The 26,496-nt window shown below is 39.5% G+C and overlaps 1 protein-coding gene across 1 annotated transcript in view; it reads left to right on the top strand.

Annotated features, from left to right (window-relative positions):
• SETBP1 (SET binding protein 1) overlaps positions 1–25,922 on the top strand; it is a 374,804-nt gene extending 348,882 nt beyond the window's left edge. Inside the window, exon 6 of the mRNA XM_029221193.1 lies at positions 20,545–25,922. Coding sequence (XP_029077026.1) covers positions 20,545–21,170 — 626 coding nt within the window. The 3' untranslated portion in view covers positions 21,171–25,922. The remainder of the gene's footprint in view (positions 1–20,544) is intronic.
• Positions 25,923–26,496: the final 574 nt, after the last annotated feature.

Here is a 26,496-nt window from a genome sequence, read left to right as displayed (position 1 = left end):
TCTATCATAGGCCCAACAGTAGCAAAGGCAGATTTCTTTCTCCCTAATTATGGACTCCTACTTCTTTTAGAGAACAGTGAGTGAAACTCATAACGTGAGGCTTTAAGCAAAGTCAAGCATACAGAAGGCAGCTAATAAATAGGTTCTGGGTTTGATTTCATTCAGTTGGGTGCTTGTACATTAGTCATACATATTTCTGATGAGACAACTCACTTAATTGTTGTTTTCTTTAGAGTCCCATCTTACATTATAAGTAAGGTAATTTAGAATTACTTCTGGCCATATAAAGAAATCAACTTATTTTTCAATCGGTCGTCATTTCTACAGAGTGGTTTTAAAGACTCAGACAAGTGCAGAGAAGGTAAAGGAAAGAAGAGTAAAATTAAGTGGCTTATAAAGCAAAATTAATTTAAGAAATCATTTATTGAGTTTTTTTTTTTTTTTGGCCACGCCACACGACATATGGGATCTTAGTTCCCCGACCAGGGATCGAACCTGTGCCCCCGACAGTGGAAGTGTGGAGTCCTAACCACTGGACTGCCAAGGAATTCCCTATTGAGTTTTTTAAACACTAAAATAATTCAATTAATTTGAAATTACTTTTATTTTAAAATAATGGAAACTAAGGTATCTAGTACAGTTCCTGACACATAGTAGATGCTCAATAAATAATCACTAAGTGAACTGAATGATTACGAGGCAGTAGCTGTGTGTTTATTCTGTACCAAACAAGATGGGAGATGTCTGAGAAAAACATGCTTGATATTGGAACTGCTTAACAAGCAAATGGAAAAATCTTTGACAGACATGTGGTAAGCTGTCAGTAAATACTTGCCAAATAATTGATCAGTCTATATCCTAATGGTATTTTTTCAAACAGGTAATCTTTGGTAAAAGAAGAAAAAAGGAACCTTTCCCACCTTATTTTATAAACATTATAATGTGGAAGAAGTTAATGTGGGTCAAAGGCTTAAAAATATGTCTTTTTCTAGCTCGTGCATGTGTGTGTATGTATATTTTTGTTTGTTTAAGGCAATTTTTTAGCTTCTCCGAGTCTGAGAGTCATGCTGATTATGAAGTTATTGATTTGGAGGAAGACACAGAAGAGGAGCTGCAGGAGAGGGTGGCCAGACTGAGAACATGTCAGTCTGTGAGCTACTGGGAGGGAGGGAAGGCACTGGCTGCCACTGGTGCTCAAGCAGTTCAGCCTTCGTGATCAAACTGCTCAATAGCCATTGATCAGCTGCAGTCCCCTGGCACAACAAAGGAGGTCTGGTTCAAGGGAGCACTGCATCATTATTGTGAGTAATTAGGGCTAATGCAGTGAAAGCTTCAATAAAGTTTGTTCAAAATGATGCATAATTTGAAATAACTTCCATTGCACTGCCCCAATAATGACTGAATAACCACACCAGATAATCTGTACCTGAATAAGTCAGCCTTATTTTTCTGATCTTCTACACGTTGAACTAACTTCTCAGGGAGGTTATGCGATATGTAGAGAGTGCATGATTTTACTACTGAAACATGCCCCCCACTCACACTTTGTATTAATATTTAAGATGAGACTATATTATTAAGTAAATTACAAATTTTGTAGGAACTTCATAAAACACCAAGAAAAAAAAATTTCTTTGGTTCTACAACTGAAAAGTCTAGAGTAGTAGTAATGCAAGCAAACAGGAAGGCATTTCTTTCTTGTTTTCTCTCTTTCTCTCTCTCTCTCTCTCTCTCACACACACACACACACACACACACACACTGATAGTCTCTCATCTTAAATCCAAGTAGGAAAAAAGATATGTATCAGGGTTGCTATCACCAAATCTCACCTGCTCAAGGTGTAGCCCTGTTAGAGATGACAAGGGCAGCAGAGGAAGCACAGCTCTTAATTTATAGTTTGTATCTGTTTCATATCAAGGCTAATATATTATTCTCTCAAACTGTGTCATCTGCCCTGTTTAAAACTATCAGAGCAAGTGAAAATATTTAAATTTCACAAGTCAGACATTTTGCTTCTAAAAGCAAAGACATATTAGGTAAACCATTTCGTTATTAAACCAAACTATCAGCCCAATCAGAACCGGCTGTTACCTGTAATCAAGATGCTAGACTTTAAGCTTGAAAAATTACCTTTACAAATTAAGAATGAATTCTTAATTCTAATGAAATCCAGCATTCTAGTAGCTGGAGCAAAAATGATCACGAAAATCGCTTCTAACTCCCAAATTCTAGGATGCCTGACTTTTCTGTTAACCAACTGCCATTTATGGAGAGGGACCCAAAAAGATGAAATGATATCCAGGTACAAATGCAAAAAGCAGTGAACAGGAATTTCAGAATTGTAAAGTAATTTATTTATTTTTTGTCCTGTGTGGTATCATGATCTGAAGTTCCTAACCAAAATAATGGGTCGATTCAGCCAAAAGTCTTGTCTTTCCAAAAGAACCAAAATAGAGCAAATAAATGTGCAAGTTAATAGGATTTGAAACATCCAAGAGCCATAAGTATACAAACCAAAGAAGTCATCGAGTTGTAAAATAAATTTCTCTAAGTCCAGATTAATCACTTAAAATATACAGTAGGAAAAGTTCAAAAAGATCTAGAGAAAATAAAGCTTTATTTTAAAAACAAATCATTCAAATTTTCTGAAAAGTGCTACCTACCAGCCCATGTTGAAGCAGCACAGAATCACTCTGTTTGCCTAGCGAGCTCTACTGAACATGAGGTTCTTGATGAGCCCTCTCGCTTTGGCTTTGGGCCATGAAGAGATCCAGCAGGGCTGCAAACTTCCATGCTTCCCTGAAGACCCCATCACACCAAAGCCCTTCTGAAAAACTTCCAATTTTTTTGCCCGAAAAGGAGAAAATAAGCTATTTTCTGATTTAAACTGGACATTCTGGAAAAGCTGAGCTGTTCCGTGGCTAAGGCTGTAAACATCCCCAAGAAGCACCAAATTCTCCGGAATCTGGGCCCATCTCCTTGGAAATGTCAGCCAGCACCAAACTCCTTTGGAATCCCCACTGTCAGAGTGGAATTTGCATAAAACTAAAAACTCACGTCAAGGATTCATTCAATTCTTTAATGAGGAAACCAACATGGTGATAAAGCTGGTCCAAAAAGAATTAGAACTAGAAGAAAAGGGCAATTACAGGAATGTAGGCATTGGAGAAAGAATGCCGAGCAAGATTGTTCAGTTAATGTCCAAATGGACAATAAAACCATAACCTCTGGGCTTATCTTTTCTACTGGAAAGGAATCATTTGCATATTTTCTGGGCAAAAATCTACAAGTTAATATATTACCTGGCAGAATCTGGGGCTTAATTAGTAGTGGATAGTGAATCCCCTATAAGATGGCACTAAAACTCCGCAAGGACATGCACCCTTCCATTTGCCTTGTTTCTAAGTTTTGGCTCATTTTTCTTGACACCACTTGTGGGCTGTGCAGTGCTCTAGTTGAACGCATGTGTTCTTGCTTCCAATCGCCTGCATTGGAAGTTTAATACTGCACTAAAGCAGCTGGGTGTTCAGTCCTCAGTGTTCACACCTATGAAATGGAGAAAAGCATGCCACCCAGTGTAGAGGATTGTGGTGAGGAATAAATGAGGTAATCCTTGTGAAAAATCTTAGCAGAGGGCTCCCCTGGTGGCACAGTGGTAGAGAGTCCGCCTGCCGATGCAGGGGACACGGGTTTGTGCCCCGGTCTGGGAAGATCCCACATGCCGCAGAGCGGCTGGGCCCGTGAGCCATGGCCGCTGAGCCTGCGCGTCCGGAACCTGTGCTCCGCAACGGGAGAGGCCACAACAGTGAGAGGCCCGCGTACCGCAAAAAAAAAAAAAAATCTTAGCAGAGTGACTGACACATAGGAAGAGTTCAGCAAATTTGTGCTATTGTTGCTGCTACTATTGTTGTTGTTATTGTTATTGCTATTACCTATTTTCCACCCTGGGTTGTTCCTGTCTCCTTCACCCACTCCTCAAGCTATTTGGATATCTAATTCATGATTACGACTCAGCTTAGGTGCCTTCAACTCTAGGAAGCCTTCCCTTACACCCACTTTGAGAATCACCCCACGGCCAAGTTAGACACCACATCCTCTGTGATCCTCTCCCTACAAGCTGGTTGATCACTGGTCCCTACATTTAATGTGTCTGTGTCTCATGCTGCACTGTCCACTCCCCTATTGTCAGGCCTTATTTGACTTTGAAACCCCAGTACCTAGCACTGAGGTGGGCAAACAACAGCTAATCATTAAGTATTCATCAAAATGCACTGAACAACTGTTTCCTGCACAAAACCATCTGGTGCATGAAAACATATACTCTAGCATGATATTTATTAGAGCTGAGAGGCAGTGATTTGCCTTTATTTTCCATGGCAGCCCCAGAAACAGCAAACCATCCTGATACTGTTCAGCAGAGGGAGCAACCTGAAAGGGACCCCTGGGGCCTCCAGAATCTTCTGTTCAGTAACGGCAGACTAGCTCCGGGCTAATCCACCAGGATATCCTCCAGGGAAGATTATTTTCAAGTTAAGGAGTCAGCCTATATGGCATGGTATGTGTAGTGCATAGGTATGTGTTTATTCAGAGAAGGAAGAACTTGTACACATAAATGTCTCCCTTCACTCAGAAGTTCTGTGGGATTTTCAGGATGAGCTTCTCAATGGAAAGCTGGAGATTTTACTGGACTAGGTGTAATTTAATTATTTTATATACGCTAGTCTTGCATTCTGTTCAGAGTATTGATTTCCTGAGGGCAGCAACCATTTCCTATTTAAGATTTGTCCCATTCAATGAGTATTGTGTATCCCATGAATTCTCAGAACCTTGGGTTCAATGGGATGAAAACAAGAGAAACAAAATCCAGGAACACTGTTATTAAGCAACATATAATCATATTTGGGTGTCAAGAAGCTCGTGCAGTGCTCGGTGCATAGTAGATACTCGGCAAACATGCCTGGACTGGACTTAACTAATTTTCCTCTATCCAGAGCTGAGATTTTAGGAAAGACAGAAGGTTTAATGACAGGTTGGAAAGTGCCGTGTCTGTGAGAAGTTTAACTCAATTTATCTTCTCTGCATGTTTTGTACAGATTATACTCCCAACCACCTCTTGCCACAGTCAGACCCTCTTAAAAATCGAGTAATGATAATAATACATTTTACCTTCTTCCCAGTGATAGTATCATTCACACCTCCATTGAAACCCAGTGGGAGGTTTGGCTGTGAGGCATCACACTCAGGGGGAGTCAGGTACGATTATTGTAATGAGACTCCACGCTCAGAAATGCAGGAAAGAAAACCTCCCAAACATGAAGCAATTTCTGTTAAGATACTCATTTTATATCAAATATTCAAACTCCTCTTTATAAATAGGAGAGAATGAAAGGACACTCTTCCAGGGAAGATTTTATGTGGACAAGAACAAAAGGGCACAATATTTTATGATCAGTTTTGAGATGAAAGTGGCACGCCTGCCTTATTCATTGGCTTTTTCCATTTCCAGAAGTCTAATTAGATTGTTGGTTTAATGGTGGTGAGATAATGTAGTGGCAACTGAAAGCAACTGTGTTAATGAGAAGAGGGGACAGTGCTTTGGGTTTCCTGTAATTAATGGAGAGTTTTTGAAAAACTTCTTGGTTCCAGTGAAGTTGGCATACTGAGCCCAGCTGTGGAGAAGGGGGACAAGGTCTTTCCTGCTTATTGCTGTGGAAATGGCCTCAGGCAACGTGGAAGAACTGTGTAATGACCGTCATTAAGAATGATCTTTAGTGGTCCAGGCAGACTGTAAGTCAGTCTAAGAGACTGGAGAAAGAATTTAGAGAGAATAGACAGGTGTGACAAAGAGAAAGAGACAGACAGAAAGACACAGAGAGAGGTGTAACTCACCCGCAACCCTCTCCACTCTAAGTTTGAGGGTCACTGGAATAATCCCAGAGCACCTCCCAGGGGGCCTCCTTCTCCTGCTGCTTAAACGAGAATTGACTAGACAAGACTGGATTAGAATAGACTAGAACAGATCTCTGCAAACCCCTTCATGTTGCAGCTGAGGAAATTGAGCTCAGAGAAGTGAACTGAATTACAAATATTACCTGCTAGGAATTAGGAAACCTGGACTCTTTCTGGCTACCACACAGACGTAAAGTGAAAGCTGCATTTGAAATTCAAGGACCAGTGTTACTGCATAGCCTGCAGTACTTAATTCATTTCCTTAGGTGAGTCACAGTCTAAATGAGACTTCTGAGTCTCAGTTTCCTTACCAGTGAAATGAGAAAAATAATTTCTGCTTTTTAGGCAGTGGTGAGAAAGAAATGAAACAGCACCAATCCCATGTTCAAAACAATAGATCACTATTTTATGCCCCCTCTCATGTTAAAAATGAAGTCATGTCATTCCAGGATTTAATCATGTTGTCATAATTTAGTCATGTTATGACTCAGATCATAATACCCATTAACTATCTTTAGAAGTTTTATCCTCACTACCTCCTCCAAATACCCTTATCTCAGGGCACTGTCAAACCCCACCCCCTTACCTGTTAGGGCTTCATATTGAGCTCATCTTACTGGAACTTCTATAAGGCTTTGTTACAAATTGTCAGATATTTTTTAAGTACCTGCTACAATGATACATACAAGTAAAGATTAGTGCTTGCCCTAGGAGAACTTTCACACTATTTGGGAAGGCCTGACTCTAAGACGTGAGATGGCCAAGTAATATTTTTAACTTAATAGATTGAATAATAATCTCAGATACTAACAGAGCTATATCATTTAGCAACCAAGAAATCATTAGTTTCCAACTGAAGGGCACTAAGGGAGTTCAGAGGACACTGAGATGACCTGTGCATGGGTATGTGTTTATTCAAAGAAGGAGGAACTTGTACACATAAATGTCTCCCTTCACTCAGAAGTTCTATGGGATTTTCAGAATGAGCTTCTCAATGGAAAGCTGGAGATTATACTGGCCTAGGTGTAATTTAATTACACTAGGACACTGAGATGATCTGGGAAGAGAAGAGTTGAGATGGCCTTCTAAGGATGGAACAAATTAAAAGCACAGAGATCTCTAAGACAGGAGTGTATGTGGAAATAACGGCAGATGAGGCTGGAAGAGAGGTTTAGGGTCAGAACCTAGAGTCCCTGAAATTCTAGAATGAGTCATGGTGACCCTTCTGAAGGACAGTGATATCAAAATAAAGCCATGGGCCAATAGCTGTCTGCAGTTGTATTTTGATTGGCCTACACAGGTTTATACATTTTTTTTAATTAATTAATCTGCAGATTGTAAACATCAGGAGATTTACATAATAATCAAGAGTTCTGGCTTTTTGAAACTCATATTATCTGATAACTTTGGGCTTAGATTCCTACCTGGCAACAATGATTGATACAGAATAACATTTGCCCCATTAGATGGGCCATATTCTCTTTAGTTTCCCATGTTCTCCCCTATTCCCCCCACCTTTCTTCCTAATCCTGGCCAACCTCACTCATTATATTGGCTGTCTGGCTCCCTATAGGGAACCCTTAAAGGCATTTGACCTGGAGAAAGCAGCAGGATCAAAACAATATGCAAGAAGGCCTAGTCTAGCAGAAGTAGGGCAGGTGATCTGTAGTAATACCTTGTGTTATTCAACTATGAAATTTGGCGGTTAGAAAAGGCCTTTGAAATTGTAAAACTGAGAGAAATTTGGTGTTCTGATGCAGTCATTAGTAGAAAATTAACAGGAAACCCAGGTTTTCTCATTTCTTGTCCAGCTCCTTGTCTTTTTTTGCCTTCTTAAGGAAATATGGTATGAAACTCACTTTGAAATAGGGTAACCCTGGCTTGAATCTTTGAGTCCATGACTTCTAAGATGTGTCCTTTGAGGCAATTATTTAACCTCTGAGGTCTCAGTTTTCATCTCTGTACAACAGAGATAGTAATGTCTTCACATGGTTGTGATCACAATTAAATGAGGAAATATGTGAAGTACTGCAGACTGCACCATAGATTCTCCAAAAATATTAGGTTCTCCCCCTTTCCCATAGTTTCATATGAGAGCAGAGATGATGCTGTCCACTTACCTTGTATGGTCTATGGTACAACACAAAGAGTACATGCTACAAAAACAATCATTGAGTAAATGAATGATCCAAGAACACGTACACCCCACCCCACCCCCAACAAAGAATAAAAATTCTTTTTCTCCCACTCCCCCACCCAAGCTCCTAAAATGTGACATCTGTTATTTTACTGTCCTCTGTAAGTAACTCTATTAGTTTGCTTTATGAGGTCTACTTTCGAAAGAGACAAAAGGAGAGAACTTAGCTGCTTACCATCTCTCTCAAAGTTTCTCACCTGTTGAAGAATCCTCTTCCCTAGGAATTGTTCTGTTTCCTTGAAACCTCTTTAAACTAAGGGAGACCAGTTAGCCTTCATACAACAATAAGAAAACGTGAGTCTGTGTACCAATGGACAATTTCTAAGGACAGAGAGAAAGTACTGATGGAGGGAATTTCAACTGTTCAGTGATTCCAGCAATGTGTGTGAACACCCTGTGTGGCCTGGACCCAGGACTTGCCCCATAAAGATGACAGAGCTCAGAACAAAAGAGAGTAAGCCTGATATTACCTTTAAATTCAGCAGGGGATCAGACCAGCCTCAAGCAGTGTTCCTGGGTTGCTGGGAATAGTTTCAGTGCTCAGAAACACTCCTCCAAGGGATTTTCTTGCCCTCCAATACCTGAAAATATTTTGAGAGAACTTTCATTATTTTGAAATTCAGGTTTTTGTAAGTGCCTTTTAGGTCCAATCCTGGTCTTTGTCTCATACAAGTTGCCAGAGTTAAGTGATTTGGGCTTTACATATGGAAAGTTCATTTTGTTGTGTAATTAATGGGAAGCAGACTTTGGGAAGCTGATGATCCAGGCCCTTATTTATATGAGAGCATATGCCTGTGTTTTGTTTATGACTCACTCTCTTACTCCACTCATTGTAACTTGGGTTTGTTTACACTAACTTTTCCTAGAATCCGAGCCACATGGTATATGAGCCAATAATTTATGGTTTCTAAAAGGGAAAGATGATGAATGAGCTTTTTCCTGTTAAATTGTCAAATCTTAAATTGAGAAGTATTTGCTGCGTTAAGTCTGTCCAAGCTTATATTTGAAAAAAAAAAAAAAGGTAAAGCAATAGCAACAAAAACAAAAACCCCAACCTACTGGTATAGTGCTCACAACTTGAATGTATATATAATTTGCCAAGAGAGCACGTGACCACTCCCCCGCAATAAACCATTATAAGTCTGATCCAAATGTTCAGCAATGAAAAGACCATTCATCCCCCCACCCACCACCCCTCCTCTCTCTCTGGCTCTGTCTCTCTCATTTCTGGTGTTACATAATTAATATATAATATGTACATGTCTCCCTTTTCCAGGGGACCAATTGTTTTAATCAATCGGTGGACTTAAATGTTCAAGCTGGTTTTCTTAATGGTGCTAAATAAGTTCCAAACTTGTTTTTGTCATTGAAGCTTCACTTCTCCTATGGGGTGGTTTGGATTTCAGTCTATATTTCACAGTACTTCAGTGCTTTTTGTCATAGCTTGGATACTCCAAACAGTTAGTGGTGCTCTGAGGAGAGTAGGGAATCGCTAAAATATGTGAAGATCTAGTTTAATTTACAGTGATTTGGATCCCCTTCAATAAATCCTTTTCTATTTTACACACAGATTTTACAAAATAGATGGTAAGTGTTGGCTTAGGGTGAGTCATATGGATTGATTCCATTTCAAGTAAGTCAGCTGAGCTTGTGCTGGTCCCCAGTAGGAGGAAGTTGGAACTGAGTGCCTAGCACAACGCCTGGCACAAAGTGGGCTCAATCCATATTTGTTCTAAGAATACATAAGAATGGCTAAGATATGGTCCTTGTGCCTTAAGAAAACACAATTTAAGAAAAGAGATAAATGCAGATTAATCCCATAATCTTAAAACAGGACAGACTATGTGAAGTGCTATCAGAGAGATATAAGCAATGTACAGGGGACCAGAAAGATTAACGTTGAAATGAAAGTGCTTCATGGCTTTTAGGAAGAGGACTTTATTTCACTGAATTCCAGCTGAAATTGGAAAGCACTGGAACCACACCTAGCATTGTTTTGTCTTTTTCTTTTCTTTTCCCACTAGGGTAGGAGAATTGCCTCTGGATAAAAGAAAAATGTAAGACTTTTCTTTCCCCACTCCAACATCAGATGCAATATCCTTTCTGGCAGAAATAATAGAGTTGGGCATACACCTGTAGGCTATGCAAAATTATTGTTTCTGTGGTACATCCATTGTCTACTAACCAGAAACAAAAATATGTGAAAGTCTAAAGCAATGGGTATAAATTGCTTGCTGGTGTTATGAAGAATTCAGGGATATTTTATTGTATAAATTGACATTTTTTCTTGAAAAACTTCAATAAAGAGAAAAATAGTAGCAGGCGCTTAAGTCACATGAATCATGCCCAGAGGGATTAAAGGGAAGGTTGACATGAGGGTATTCAGACTCTCTGGAAACCTCACAAACATGAACCCTCTCTGAGAAAACAAAAATAAGATTCCAGACTTTCACAATGGACTAAAACCAATAAAATTAAATTTTGTAGACTTAAATAGAAGGCTTGCTTTTAAGCTCAAAAACCAATTCCACATAGCAATGGCCAAGTTTGGTGGCCAAACTTATGAAAGTGTTTAAGAGCGTTAATTGAGCTTCCATTTAATATGAACCAACCGTGTGATATTGCTGCTGCTGCTGCAAAAAAAATGCAGGTTGTTTTGTTGGTTGTCTGTTTTTAATGTAGCTCACATTAATAGAACATTAATAGAAGTGTAGTGCCTTATGCATTCATCACTTCATACTTGGAAAATCAGTTCAATTCTGGGCACCAAAATTTAAGGTGGGATTTGTCAGATGATTAAATCTCCAGAGGAAGGTAATCAAAATGGAATATAGCCTAGAAGTAATCTCCCATGAGACACAGATGACGGAATTGAGGATATTTTACCTAGAACAGAGAAGACTTGGAGGTGTATAACTATTTTTACAGAATCATATTTATTCTGAAGTGAGGGTCCTGCCAAGAAATTAAGAGATTTGTCTGAAGGCAGAGAACTGAGGGGTGAAAAGTCATGATGAGAACTTCATTCTCCTAACGTCCTGGTCAATATGTTTTCTAACAAAACAAATTGTAAACAGATTGTAAACAAAAGTCTGAGTTTTAAGTAAACAAATGCAATTATTAAGTCCAGTTAGAAAACAGAACATGAATACCAACCATTTGATGTAATTCTTGAAGTTCTAGCACGGTCAATAAGGATTTATTTCATCTGAGCCTAAATATTAAAAATGTGAAAATTTTCATGAGAGCATGTTTGTTACATTATTCTTTGTTCTTCTAATTTTTTTTTCCAAATTTAAAAGAAAGGAAATCTCTCACAATCAAGTATGAACATGCATCTACAATAGTTGGAGTATTATATAAGGGATGGTATTTATGGTTAAGGATACTGCTATGCCACATTTGAGAGGAAAGAAAGAAGAAATATAAAGAGCCCTTTGAGAGCGTGCAGCCACCCCCGCCGTGTGACCACCTGGCATGCTGTGAGACTCAACAGATGTAGCGTCAAACTTTTTGGCATTAACTGCATTTCTATCCAGCCTCTCACGTTGTCTAGTCAGTCTGCTGGGGCTTGAGCTACATGCAACATACAAAAGCCAGAGTTGATCGAAACAGAGAGGGGTTAAATGTCCCTAGTATTCCTCAGTTTATGAGTGCCACCACTCACAATTCACTCCTCGCCAACCCACTCTGACTCTAATAAGTATCACCCCCAGAAGAACTCCCAGAGTTAAAATTCTTCTGTGGATTCATCCTGGGCAATTCCTACTAATAATATGCACAGTGCACCTTAGAGGCTGATACAGTTGCCCCTGTTTCTAGTTCTCTGATCTCTGAACTCTCACCCTTCACCCAGCTTTCTCATGCCAAAGCCCTGGTTCCCTTCCTTAGAGGTTCTCTGAACAATCTGGCAGTGTTCTTATTCATCTTAGTCTCTGCAAATCTTAGTCTCTGGAGACAAGTTACCACTGCCTTTATCTGTCCAAAGCCACAGCTGGTTTGTCCAAATTCCAGGCTCATGAAATGACTGGCATTATTACCCTGTGGTCAGAAAACTCAAGGATTCTGAAAACCTAGGGACCAGGACCACACAACTGCCTTACCGAATAAAGGAGGTCAGCATCAAATCCCATTCCAGAGTCCCATGGATGGGACACTCTTGACTGCCTTGGAATTACATGCAATTCAATTAAAGGTGCTCTAGGGAATAGGAAGATTAATGATATTAGGCTTTGGCTTCTAGGATTTACAATCTGAAATGATCTAGCAGGAAATATTAATCAAGCATCTACTATGAGAAAGGAGCTGTGCTCTTTGTTATGAGGGGTACAAAGAACACATGCTGTCTTCAAGAAGCTTTAATGGCTTCTTAGGCCTTGCCCTCATAGAAAGTTAAATTCCTCTAGGATTAAATACTGTATGAATGAAGTCTTCAAGAGTCTAGAAAAACAAAGGAAAACTTTTAAGCAGTTCAAATTTTTGATCATGAATGATATTGGTAACATAATTTTGAAGTTACCCCATGTAAATACATATTTAGAATATGTGTACTCATCTTTTAAAATGTAAACTTTAAAAGGTGAGATAAATCTGAAATAAATAATATTCTTAAAATAAATTTAAATTTCATTTAACTGTATTATTAATGAAACAAATTTTTACTAATATTAATATTTTGAATAATGTTCAGAGAGGACCAAGTGACTGAGTTTGAATACTTCTTTTTGAAAATCTTGGGGTTCTTCTAACACTTGTGATTAAGCAATTTGAAGGTCTCATTTCAAATTCAGTTTGTTTCAATACTTGTTAGTAGATGTTATAGGTTAAAAGGATATTTCACATAAACGTAGATCCAAAAGGAGACAGCGTATCATTTTGCTTAAATCATAATACTATTTTTTTCAATCCCATCCATCAATTAAGTAAAGGGTTTTTTTGCTGAAATTCAACTAACCAACTTCCTTTATTAACAGTCAGATGGTCTTGCATTTCAAAAGACATTGCATTTTTTTAATGAGTTCACATCTCTGAAACCCTTCATTTGGAAGTTAACTCTGTTTACAAGATTTTTTAATTTGCATATTTAAGGATGTTATAGGTTATAATATTTTCAGCAACAAAATTGTCAAAAATGGAAACATTTCCAATCAATTTTAAAAAATGCTGTCTCCATAGTATGAGTTTGCTTCTAAAAGCAGTTACTTTTTGCCCATTTTGCCCTAAAGGGACATTAAGGGGTTTTTTTGTTTTTTGACAACTGCTAGGTAACATTACAGACAGCCCATTGACAGCACTGAGAAGGTGAAAACATTTAGAACACTTCTCTCAAAGTAGAAGAAAATTGCCAAATTTGTCTTTGAAAATAGCAACTCTTTTATACAGTTTACTGCAAGGTAACCAATAAAACTCTCTGTGGTATATAACATATTTCATGGATATTCCTGACCTCATTACAAAGTATTTTTATTTTTTGTTAAAGTTTTTTTTATTGTTTAAAGATCTTAATTTTCTAAACCATGTTCAGGACCTGACAACACCTGAAGGGAATAAACTGATGGGATGCCATCAGCCCCTTGAATGCATGTGGTCTCTTCTTTTCCCAGGAACATCATGCCCAACTGACAGGTGACACATCGTGCAGCCCAAATAAGGGCATCACCCACCATCGCTCCATATAGTAAGCATTAGAATGCTTAACTTAGTTCTTATTTTTCAGATAAGATATAAATAATATAAATTAAAATAATGTATATAATTATATATTATATAAAAATGTATATATAATAAAGTTAAATACATCAAATTTATATTTTTACATATATGTACATATATTTACATAAAATATGTATATTATAAAATATATTTTTATATATATTATATATTCACACAAAAATATTATTATATATAATAATATGTCTTTATTGCAGCCCAGTTTCCTCCTTGGGAACATGCACCCCACTTGAGAGGCTGCCAATTTAGAACAGGATCAGATCTGGAGAGGCAGAGAGGAGCTCCCACACATAAACATGCAGGCGCACACCCACCGCTTCACCTCTCCATCAGTCGAACCGCTCCTCACCTCCTACCTTCACTTTTCCCATGGAGAAATGTGAAATAGGAGCAAAACAAAGACCAGGGTCTCCTAATCCATTGCAGCTGAGATGGAATGTTCTTTCACAATAAACCCCTAAGAGGAAGCTGTCATTTAATAGTCAAGCAGTGGGCTTCCCTGGTGGCGCAGTGGTTGAGAGTCCGCCTGCCGATGCAGGGGACACGGGTTCGTGTCCCGGTCCGGGAAGATCCCACATGCCGCGGAGCAGCTGGGCCCATGAGCTGTGGCCGCTGAGCCTGCGTGTCCAGAGCCTGTGCTCCGCAATGGGAGAGGCCACAACAGTGAGAGGCCCGCGTACTGCAAAAAAAAAAAAAAAAAAAAAAAAAAAGTCAAGCAGTTACTGTGCATTAAACAAGCTAGTCACATTTTCAGAGAAACCCCAAACTGTATTAAGGTGACTTTAAGAGCAGAATGGAAGTACCATTCTATCGTGACAAATGCCCCACATCTGCTAACACTTAACTCTAAATTATGGCTTTCAAATTGGAAAGCAGTGGTATATAGCATGTGTGCTGATGACTGGCAGTGACTCTTCTGATGTGCTCTGACCACCAGAAGCCTCACCAGCCAAGGCAACTTGCCATCTTTTTCAAACGAGCTTTTAAGACCAGGACACAAAGGTTAATTTAAATTCTAAGGAAGAAGGAAAAAAGATTGCTTGCCAAGGCAAGTTGCTTCATATATCCCATTAGAAAATAAAAAGCAGCATTTGGAAAACAAGATCATTATTGAGTTAAGTACAAAAGTATCCCAAAAAATGCACATTTTCATGGGAGAACATTAAACAATTGAATTCTCTTGAACTTGTGTTTGCTGCCCATGTACTACGTACCAAATCTTGTACTGCTGTGTGAATAACTGGGAGTACAGAGGGAAAACATGGCCTTTGCCTTTGAAGAATCTTCTAAGTATCAGCATACAAAGCAATTCACACTGCAGCTCTGTGCCTTGACAGAGGCTGATGGTTCTCCAGCCCTGTCCATCTGGAGGGCAACTCCACTCCGGGCAGTTCTGCAGTCCCCAATATTTCTCTACCTTCCCAATTCAAACATCAAGAAAAATTCTAATTAGTCTAGAGATAAATTTGCCTCCCTCTCTGACCCATCCAAAACTTTATAAAACTAGAATGTGTCTTACACATGGGCAAAGTCTCCAAACCATTAGCACCTATTTCTTAGGAACTTCTGTACAGCTAAGCCTCATTAGCCCTTACCTTGCTCACAGTGCTTACACGACATCTGTATAAAGTCAGTGTGCAAAAGCAGTGATAAGTCCAGTGTTTGATTATCATAAAAGAAGTAGCAAAATCAACAAACACTGATGAGCCAATCATCTGATAATGGGAGCAAAGAGAAAATCTAGATCTGGATCAAAACCAACTCAATCATTTGCATGGCAATTTTAGGTACAGAAAAAGTCTACAAGATGATTTGCATTGCAGAGTTACGAAGAAATGAATTCATATTTTGCCTTGGCCACTCATAATTATTCTTTAAGGCCAACAAAGAACAGGCAAGATATAGGACAATTATAGGAAGGAGAGCAAATATGGAATCAATCTTGGTGCAAGAGCCCAGAAATTACTGTCTAATAATGAAACAATTTGAAGAGAGAAAAATCTGTTAACATTTAGAGGAACAGTGAAATCATAAGCAGTAAGGAGAAAGATTTGTGAATATCAAACCCTGCCAAGTCCAAAGCCCTCCTCTCCACCACACTAGGATTTCAAAATTATTAGATGAAATAAATGTCGTAGAAAGCCACCTCACTTTTGGTAAGGCAATAGATAATGAGTATAGGTAAGAATTATAGCAATCTTTAAATACAGAAGCATCTAGTCTAACTGTTCAGTGTAATAGATGAAGAGAGACCCAGAGGGGCTAAGAGGTTCATTCTAGTTCAGCTTGGTTTCCAGCTGTCCCTGCCCAGAGCCCTTCCTACTGACCTGCACTCTGGTGCTGTTCACACACGAAGTAATGAGCCTACACTGAAAATTTGGATAATACATAAAGGACAAAATAAAATTCAGATGTTCAGTAGATGTGAAACCCCCCAAAAAGTGTACTGTGAAAAAGAAAGAGGGATATTAAGTCTTAACACTTAAGGCCCTCAGTGGAGACAGGACCATGACATATGTTTATGCAGTTGGTCACAACATAAAACCCACAGTGCTCATTCATTCTTTCCTCCCACTCAGCCAGGAGGGTAGCTACCAGCAGGAGTTTTCTAGGGAGATTATGCATGCCCTTTACTGAGGACATTTATTCTTCTAAAATTATTTAGGTGAAATAAAGCCCAAGAATATGAAAACCAGAGCACCCCCCACCCCCTGCCAGTCCTAGCATCCTGAGAAAGATGTTTTACTGACACTAATCATTTATATTTTTTTAACCATGTATTATGGAACTAGCAAGTATATACCAAAGTAGCAGAATAGCATAATAAACCTCTGTGTGCTCATCACTCAGCTTCAACATAATCAACTCATTTCAATCTTGTTTTAGGAATATTTCCACTCCCCTCCTCCCTCCCTTATTATTTTGAAGCCAGTTCCAGATGATATCATATGATTTCATCTATTAATAATTTTGTATGTATTTCTAAAAGACAGGTACTTTGAAAAATTATCACAATGCAATTATCACACCTAAGAAAGTTAGCAATAATTATATAATATCAAGAAACACCCAGACATTATTCAAATTTCCATGAATTTATAAAATATCTCTTTTGACAGATTGTTTAAATTGGTATCCAAATATGATCTTTTTATCTCTTCTCTCTTTTAATTTACAATTCCACCCTCCCCCCCAACCTCGCAACTTATTTGTTGAAGGCGCCAGGTTGTTTGCCCTGAGCTTCCCACAGACTGCTTTACTGAATGGATCTCGGTGTGTCCTCTGTATTCCGCGGTACTTAGGTCTAGAGCTGAGCTGCCCAGTATGGTAGCCACTAACCACATGTAGCTATTTAACTTTAAATTAAACTAAATGTAGAGTCAATTTCTCAATCACTTGCCATATGTCAGGTGCCCAGTAGCCACATGTGGCTAGTGACTGCTGTATGGGACAGCATAGATATAGACCAGTTCCACCACTGCAGAATTTCTATAGGACAACGCTACTCTAGAGACTTGATGAAGTCCCATAAGGTAGCTTTGGAGGGAAGAAGTGTTGAAATCTCATCCACCCAGTCTTTGACTCACAGTTAATCTGCACTGGGGTCACTTTAAACCTTCACGTCTGGATATTGAAAATGAAATAAAAATTCAAGGGATCTGTGTATTTCTAAATTTACATAAATGATATGCTTACAAATACTTTTGTTATTTGCTTTATTCAAGTTTTTTTTTAGATTTAACCATGTTGATATATTTATATGTATTTTATTCCTTACAACAGACGTGTATACAATATTCCATTGTTTGAATGTATTGCAGTGCTTCATTATCTTTTTAATTAATATTTATATTGTTTTAAGTCCTCTGTAACATACACTGAGCTTCAAGGGATGTCCTTGGCCTCCTGTTACATATGAGCAAAAGAGGTGACCTGGCCTTGGGATCTCTGGGGCACTGGGCACGCCCATCTTCAACTCTAGTAGTTATTGCCCAATCGTTCTCCAAAATGATTGTGTCAATTTGCTCTCCTGCCAACACTCTGCAAGTGTTCCTACTTCCTTACAGAATTATACATATTAGGTAGTTTCAGACTTTTAATTTTTACCAATATGGGTTCACATATATGCAGTAAAAGTACAAATTCAAGCAGGGAAAGGAAAGGAAATGGAATTGATGATGGAGCACTGACTTAGCTGACCCTAAAATGTTTTCTTGCTTAAAAAAAAAATAAAGCATGTATGGCAAAAAGTTAATGTTTATTAAATGTGAATGGTGGGTACAAAAGAGTTGGTTATGATGTTTTTATTATTGTTTGGTAGGTTTACAGTAATCAGAATAAATTTTTATTTCATAATCACTTTTCAATGCAAGGGCCTAATAAAAAATTATGCAGCATCTAACAAATTATTGAATATGGAATTATCTACTAGGTTCCTTTTTGTTTGTTTGACATTTCATGCTAAAAAATAAAAGTACTGAGAAGAAATATCCATTGGTTATATTTGCCCCAAATGATCTCCAGCTCAGCTCACGGAGTTTTCCAGTCAAGCTTTACTCAGTCAAAAATTGCCAACTAATTGCCCAAAATGATTTACTTTGTACCTGCATGCTGTATTATGTGTCACATAGCATTATCTTATCTTTGGATGATATAAACTGAAAAGAAGGTAAACTGCAATTGGAACTTTTATTTATAATAATGCCAAATGTTTTGTGGGGTATTTCTGACTAGTTTTCATTTCCTCATGAACTCTGTGGACAAGGTAAATGGCTTAGCTCTGACATGGAGACCTGCTCTTAGTGTCACTATATTTGCAATGGTCGATTTAAAAATCCAAACTAAAACTCCTTTAGAGAAGAATATGATTATAAGGCAGCAACAATCAGTGTGATTCATCAGTGGAGAAACAGTTTTTAAATCCCTTCCATGTACAAGGCACCATGATATGCCCTATGAGGGACATAAAGACCAACAAAAGTTGGTCTCTGCATCTGAAAATTTAAAATCAAGCAAGCTTTTCCTTTTACAACACTAAGTACAAAAATTTTATTTTTGTAGGCAGAAGCTCACTCTGGCTTTGTTCTATTTTGATCTTTATAACTTATTTTAAAGATTGCTCAGTAGTTATTCATTGCACAGTAAGTCTCACAATGACCTTTGGCCAAAAGCAGTACCATTTTGGCCTGTCCTGTGGAACTCAGAGCTTCCCACTCCATGAAACTTGTGACATAAATAACTTCAAATAAAACCTTCTGGGAGATCTGTGTCGGGCACAACATGAGAGAGAAATGGGGAAAAGCAGGGAAAGAACCAAGCAGGAGTGCCCAAGAGTAAGTGACAGCAGTGTCTTTGTTTTCAGCATTTTTTCCTCATCTCCCTTAAGATATTTATTCTTCTGGTCCACTAGTAGTTGAAAAAATATGGGATGACACAACAAACCATGATGCTAAAATGAAACACATTTGTTTTTAGGCCTGCAACGTTTTGTAGGGTTGACGACAACTACATGGGCTTCTTTGGGGATGAGCATTTAGTGTAAATCACAGCAGCAAACACTAAGGACACACTTCTTAAGCTTATAAGTAGCCAGAGGGAGGAGCCAGTGTGAAGATGGGTTATCAGGACGTGTGTGAGTGCCTGTGTATATGTGTGTATACACATATATGTACACGTTTGCCTCTAGTGAACAATACAAGGAGGAAAGGTCTGCTACGTCTTGAAGCCATTCACACTTTATGGTGTCTGAACTTCAAAATGAAGCAGTTCTGAAGGCTATTTAGTGGCGGCAGTACAGGACTTCCTGCGACTAGAAGTTTGGCTCATAAAATAGAGACGCATCTGGCCAACAGGACATGAAAAGAGCTCCTTGCAAACAACAGCCCGGTAGCACGCGTGTAAATGATTCAGAAACACCTGGCTGGTATTTCCCTTGGGGTTTCCAGAAGGTGAACTAGTTAAGAAAGACTTGGTCAATTGGACATCATCAAGCAAGCTGACAAGTCCAGACCATTGGGGAAAAAATTAGAGATGGGATCATCCCAAATAGAGTGTTCCTGAAAAGTATCCTCCCTCTGTCATTGGAGGAGGGTTAGAAATACAATAGGTTCGGTTAGATATTCTAGTTCAGATCAAGGCACCTCTTTTTCGAGGCTGACGGTACAAATGAATGATCCAGATTGCTTGATCCAGAGGGCTGCTTGTCATTTTTTCCATTCAGCATCTTTTACAAAAAGATGAAGTATAGCCTAATGCTAAATTGAATTAGATCAAATGTCAAAGGGCTGAATAAAATATAAAAGCTATGATAGGAGAAAGTAATGGGAGAATTTATATTGTGATTCTGACATTGATTTCTATGGTAGATCTTCCTACATTGTGTGAGCCTCAGTTTCCAAACTTAAAAATGGGAACAAGTGTATTTCATGGGATTGTTGTAGAGACTGAAATAATGAAATGCTTTGTACACGTAATATTCAACCCATGTTTATTTTTATTACTTTTAATAAAGGAAAAAGAAGAAATAGTGGGTACTGCGTCATAGTTATAGCATTAATTTTCCATAATCTTCATAGCCAAATATAATGCCAGCTGTCACTGAGAAGACTAGGTTTAAGGCAGTCTGGCATCCTGTAATCAGTTTCTTCTCTCTTCCCTTCCCGCAGCCAGCTCCTCGCTGAAGAAGCGATTCAAGCGGCGGGAGATCGAAGCCATCCAGTGCGAGGTGCGGAAGATGTGCAACTACACCAAGATTCTGTCCACCAAGAAGAACCTGGACCATGTGAACAAGATCCTGAAGGCCAAGCGGCTGCAGAGACAATCAAAGACAGGCAACAACTTCGTCAAGAAGAGGAGAGGGCGTCCCCGGAAGCAGCCCACGCAGTTCGATGAGGACTCCAGAGACCAAATGCCGGTGCTGGAAAAATGCATCGACCTTCCCAGCAAAAGGGGTCAGAAGCCGAGCCTGAGCCCGCTCGTCTTGGAGCCGGCCCCCAGCCAAGACACCATCATGGCCACCATCGAGGCGGTCATCCACATGGCCCGGGAGGCTCCTCCCCTGCCCCCGCCACCGCCCCCGCCCCTCCCACCGCCGCCGCCGCCGCCGCCACCACCGCCGCCGCCCCCTCTGCCCAAGACCCCCAGAGGAGGCGGGAAGAGGAAACACAAACCTCAGCCTGCGGCCCAGCCCACGCAGCAGCCGCCCCCGCAGCAGCCCCTTCCCCTGGAAGAGGAGGTGAAGGCCAAAAGGCAGAGGAAGTCGCGAGGGAGTGAGAGCGATGTCCTTCCCTAGGGTGGGCCTGGGCGTCAGAACCTGGGGCTGGGGAAACTGACGCATTGGAAGTGCAGAGAGCCGGGGCTGGGTCCGAATGCCCTTCTCTCCCGAAGCTGGGCAGGCAGACTCGGGCCAGATGACGGGGCTGAGCCTTCAGGAGCTCTTGGGAAAGCAAAGCAGGGGAACGTCTTCAAAAGAAGTGTGTCTGTGCTTTACAGCAGTTCCCAGCCAAGGGGCACTTCAGTATGGCTAGATCCTTGACAGGCAGCACAAGACCCATCAAGGAGGAGAAAGACGGTGGTGCTCTCCGACAGCCGCCAGACCTCCCGCATCCAAGGTGCGCCCTTGATTCCGTTGCATTTGCTGGCCAGGAAAATTGAAAGGGGAACACCCTCAATTAGGAAACATTCCAAGGGGAGAAAAGCCGCAAATTTCTCAGCTGGCTTTGTTGTAAGCCACTTCCATTTAATTGGTTTTTATTTCTTTTGGTTTTTCAATCTCGGCTAGGCTTTGGGGCACCAACATCATCTTCAGGTGACCTGAATCTTTACGTTAACAATACAGTTTCTCAGATGGACTTGTCATCAGAGGGTGGAATTGTAGTGATAGGCAGCCTTAGACATGCATTCATAATTCTTCTGTGTGTCTCCTCTATCACACATATAATGATTTTTAGAATCATCTGTTCCTACTTTTTCTTTGCCCATTGTACTCCCATATGCCTTTTCATTAACTTACTTGCTGCCTTCTTTAACTTGGTACACACCTAAATAATGCAAACCTTACCTGTGTTGTAATGTTCACCCTTGGCATGCTGTCCCAAGGAACTTGGCTTTGAACTTCAGTCATTGTGAAACAAATACTTAGTATCAATAGAGCCTTTTAAAAATAAGTGATTTAGAGCATCCGAAGATACATTGACCCAGGTGTCAACCAGGTTATTTTTATACTTAAAACATATCAGCAAAGAATAGGCAGAATAAAATGGTTTTAATGCACCATAGAAAATGGGATAGCTGACAAATCACCAAAAATTGAAACCCCAGACCCACCAGAAAGACAAGTGTCTAGCAATGCCTTGGTATGTGGATTTTTTTTTATACAAATAACTATCAAAGGTCATTGAAAAAAGGGAACAAAAAGACAATAGAAGTACATTGTCTCTTTTCATAAAAGCAAATGGGAGTAAGTGTTCTTATCTGGGAAAAAAAAAAAAAAGAAAATGCTCAAAGGGTGTCACCACTCCAATAGTATCACACCACCTTGGACAAAGTATCCAAGTTGTGGTTGCCTTAATAAACTGAAACATTTTGTACATAATGTAATTATAAATCTATCAGTCTGCATGGATGCAAACTGTGTGTGACAAATCGTTTTTTAAATGGTCAGTTTTGACTGTACATTTCTCATCCAAGTTGTACTCTAGCCATTGGTTTAGTGTGGACAGATATTCCATCTCTATTATCCACCTCCACAGCCCAAGTAAAACATGTTAAGAAACTCAGAATGAATATGAAGTTATTCCATTGCCATAGATGTTTTCTAAAAGTCAGATGTGGAAATTTCAAAGTATTTTCAATTTCCTCCCTCACTCCTCCCCTTACCTTTCCTAAGACATCTAATACCTGGTATGATAGATTATAAAAAGAGACACTGAGAGACAGAATTAAATTTTCTAATGGGAATTAGAATATCTGGTTTACCTCCAAATTAAGTTTCTTTACAGGAAATTGCAAACGGCAGGAAATCATATTATTACTTCAGAACACAACATTATTTCCTTAGCGAAAGAAGGATTTTTGTTGGGAACATAGGAGAATAAGGGATGGGTTATCTATGGGAGTAAACTTTAAAATCCCAGGTTAATATGCTTGCAAACATCAGTGCTCTGTCATGGCGGCACCAGTTGGTTGAAATTACCCAGAGTCATCCTGTTCTGCACTGTCGCCACAGACTTCACATCACGTGCTGCCACTAGGTCAGTTGCACTTAATCCCAGCAACATGTAAGTTTAAAGGAGTGCATTCTCCTGTTCTCCAAAGCTTATATCATAGATACTCAGTTTGTGACCTAGGTTGACCTTTGGCATTTCATACAGGTTGAACAGCAAAATCAAACCAACCACTTTCAATTTGTCATTCCCAAGCCATGTCTGAGTGGTTCCAAAGTCACTCAAGAGGAAGGTTTAAATTAGCCTTGCTCACCCCACATTGCTATGAAAGAGCAACCATTTTCATTTCAATTAGGCCATAAAGTGGTTTCTCCTTTGTTGGATTTTGAAAATAATTGATTTCATTCTTTCTTTTGCCCCTCTTCCTTCCAGTGTTGTACTCTTTCCCCAAACAAATCTGTGAGCAGACTAAGTCTTCCTGCAGAGGGGAATAAGCTGGCACTCTCTAAGCTTCTTAAGGAAGGACCTAAAGCTTAACTGGCATTAACCTCTAGTAGGTGAGAAATTTCAAATTAGGGTACATTAGAATTTTCAAACCAATGAAAGGTATTCCAGGAGAGATACAGCAGACTTGCACCTTATATGTAAATTCAGTTCTACAGTTGTCATGTGAGTCAAATGCAAATCCTCTACATTTATGATCCTAAGGATAGATTGAAAAACTGCAGAGGAGCAAAACTGAGACAGGCTGACCTGCTGTTTGGAGGTGGAAGCAAGTCCAGTCACCTGCAGGGCTTCCCCTCTTTCCCATCAAGCTCCTCCCTCAGTATCACATTACTTTTATTTTTTCTTTTGCTTTCCATTAACCTAACCCATCTTATTAGTATGACCATTTCCTCATTTTCTAACTACCCACTTTGCATTAGCCTCTCCTCTCCTGTCCAGACTCAACATTGGGCCAGTCTCGTTTCACACCTGGTTGGTTGCAGAACAAGGATGAGAGCCCAGCTCTCCTGATCCACGTTGTGGAGGTCTCTAGTCACCCAACACTGCCTTCTGTGGCTGCATATTTATTTAGAGAAAATGTCATTTGGGATGCATGAGGCTCCATAAACAGATCCAAAAGTATTTCATAATAAGAGAAATTCCTTCGTTTTCTGTTTCCTGGAATACTTGCCTTCAGCAAGCAGGCATGAACCCACTTATAGGAAATCTGATTAGGGGTGAGCAAAGAATGAAATCTGTATAAAAACCACCTTGAAGGTGATGATGGGTCTCTGATCCACCTTCCTAAGTGGCTGGGGAGCCACTTGCTTTTCAGCCCCTCATCTCAAACGAGAGGAACAGAGTTTAACTTCCTCTAACAGCACTGCTCCGGCTACAGCCCGAGGAAGACGGGGCGAAGGAAAGGAGGGCGTGTCTGGGCTGGCTGGTGACCTGGCAGGCCTGGGACTCAACAGCCACTGACAGCCCCAACTAGGTGACTGAGGGCCGACAGGGTTAGCCTGTTAACTTGGCTGCTGTCTGGAGTGGGAGGCCACGGCCGACGGCAGTCGGAGTTTGTGTTCTGGGCATTGCTGGGTCTATAAATATGATAAGCAAGTGGTGACAGAATTATAGTATAAGGTGATGTACTACATGGAGATCATAAAGGATTTGGTTTTAGGACTTAAGTAGAAAATCCCACTCCTACAGCTTATTACCCGACAATATTCAGATAATGAGCTTTTGGAGAATATTTTTTCCCTACCACTAGGAAGATTTACCTGGGAACTGTCTAAAATCTATACATATATTTCCAAAGCCTTTAAATGCCAACTGTAGCATGGAGGGGGGGGGGGTGGCAGAATCCGAAATGCCTCAAAAGCCATTTAAGTGTTACATTGCAGGATTTTCAGTCCTTCACATTATGTAAAAGTAGATAAATATAGACATTATTCTCAACACTACCCTATAGTATCACAATGGTCCAAATGCCAGAGCTTACAGATAATGTCATCACAGTGCCTAGAAACTCGAACTGTAATATACCGTAGCATTTTCTTGGAGTTTTTTAAAGTTTCTTTCCACAATACCAGGCTCCCCCTGCCTCTTGTTTCTTGGAGAGTTTGCCCTACTGATGAGTCTGCCTCCCTTCTCGGACTCAGTCACTTGGGGAACAGTCTTAGAAGCACATATCAACCAAGGAAGAAACTTCCTGGATATCTCTTGCCCACTTGCCCAGGTATAATAAACACTAAAGGGGGGAAAATTGAAAAGAGCTGCCACTGGTCAACACAGAAGGGCAGTTCCAGCTTAGGTTGGTGTCTTTCTTTTTCTTCCTTTTTTAAAAAAAATCTATTTCTTAAATAATAAATGCACATGATGTGTTAAATATGTATATATATATTTCAAAAGAAAAAAATGGGGCACAAGATTGTCTTACAAGTCGTGCTGGCTAATTTTTAGTTTGTATTCATAAGTGGTTTTTAAAAGCCTTTTTTAAAGTGTAATTTGCATGTTCTACTTTGATTGTATGTAAACATATTTTAGAACAAAAAATGTATTTGTATTTTATTGAATATAGAGGCAAGAAAAATTGTACATTGTTTGAAATGTTCTTTTTGTAACAGTTTTTATTCATAAAGCATTTTTGTACATTTAAAATGAACATGGACTTGCTGTTATTTGAGGCGTAGATACATCTGGCATGCTTTACTGTCATGCTCCTCCATGGTCTTAGATGTTGGGTTTTAAACATTTTTTCTAAAAGAAAGCTCAGTCTTTTTCGCTACCAGATCAGGTTAGCACAGTATAGAGCACTTAACTATTAAAAAAAAAGTTAATCCTATTCATATGTTATTCATTGTGTGAAATTAAAGACATTCAATTCAGTCTAACATGAGTTGTGAATTCTTTTGTTTTATTTTCCATCTGGTTCACATCACTAAGGAGTTTAACAGCATTTGGGGGTCTTTGCTCACACCAACTGGATATAGAATCATTGAGAAAATTCTTACCAAATTTCTGCCTTTTGTATGATTCTGGGAAGTACATTGTGGGCAAGATTTGAGTCTGATTTACAGGGTTACTGTTCAGAATATATTATACCTGGACGTAAAGCCAAGACTGATTCAAAGAACCAGTCAGAACTCTGCTGAAAGCAATCCAAATGTAGTGTAAGATGTTGGAGACCCATCCTATGTAAGATGTTGGAGACCCATCCTATCCTAAAATTTTAGAACAGTGTGGTTGGGGGTTAAGGCCTTCTTACTAAATATCCCATGATGTTAGATAGCTGAAGGATGGATCTCTGGCTGGCCTTAAAATTTGACTGGAGTGTTAGGAAAGGCTATTTAATCAACCACAGGCAGTTACTGATCACCTATCCAAAGCCTACCGGTCTGAGAAAGACCCTAAGGGCAGCGTCCAGGAATACACAATCCTTGCTCTGAAGGAACTTACAAGGTCTGC

The sequence above is a fragment of the Monodon monoceros genome, unplaced genomic scaffold, assembly GCF_005190385.1.
Source record: "Monodon monoceros isolate NGI ecotype Baffin Bay Population unplaced genomic scaffold, NGI_Narwhal_1 Super_Scaffold_1, whole genome shotgun sequence".
Lineage (NCBI taxonomy): Eukaryota > Metazoa > Chordata > Mammalia > Artiodactyla > Monodontidae > Monodon > Monodon monoceros.
The sequence above is the reverse complement of the archived record's forward strand: the minus strand, read 5'-3'. Positions and strand labels throughout refer to the sequence as shown.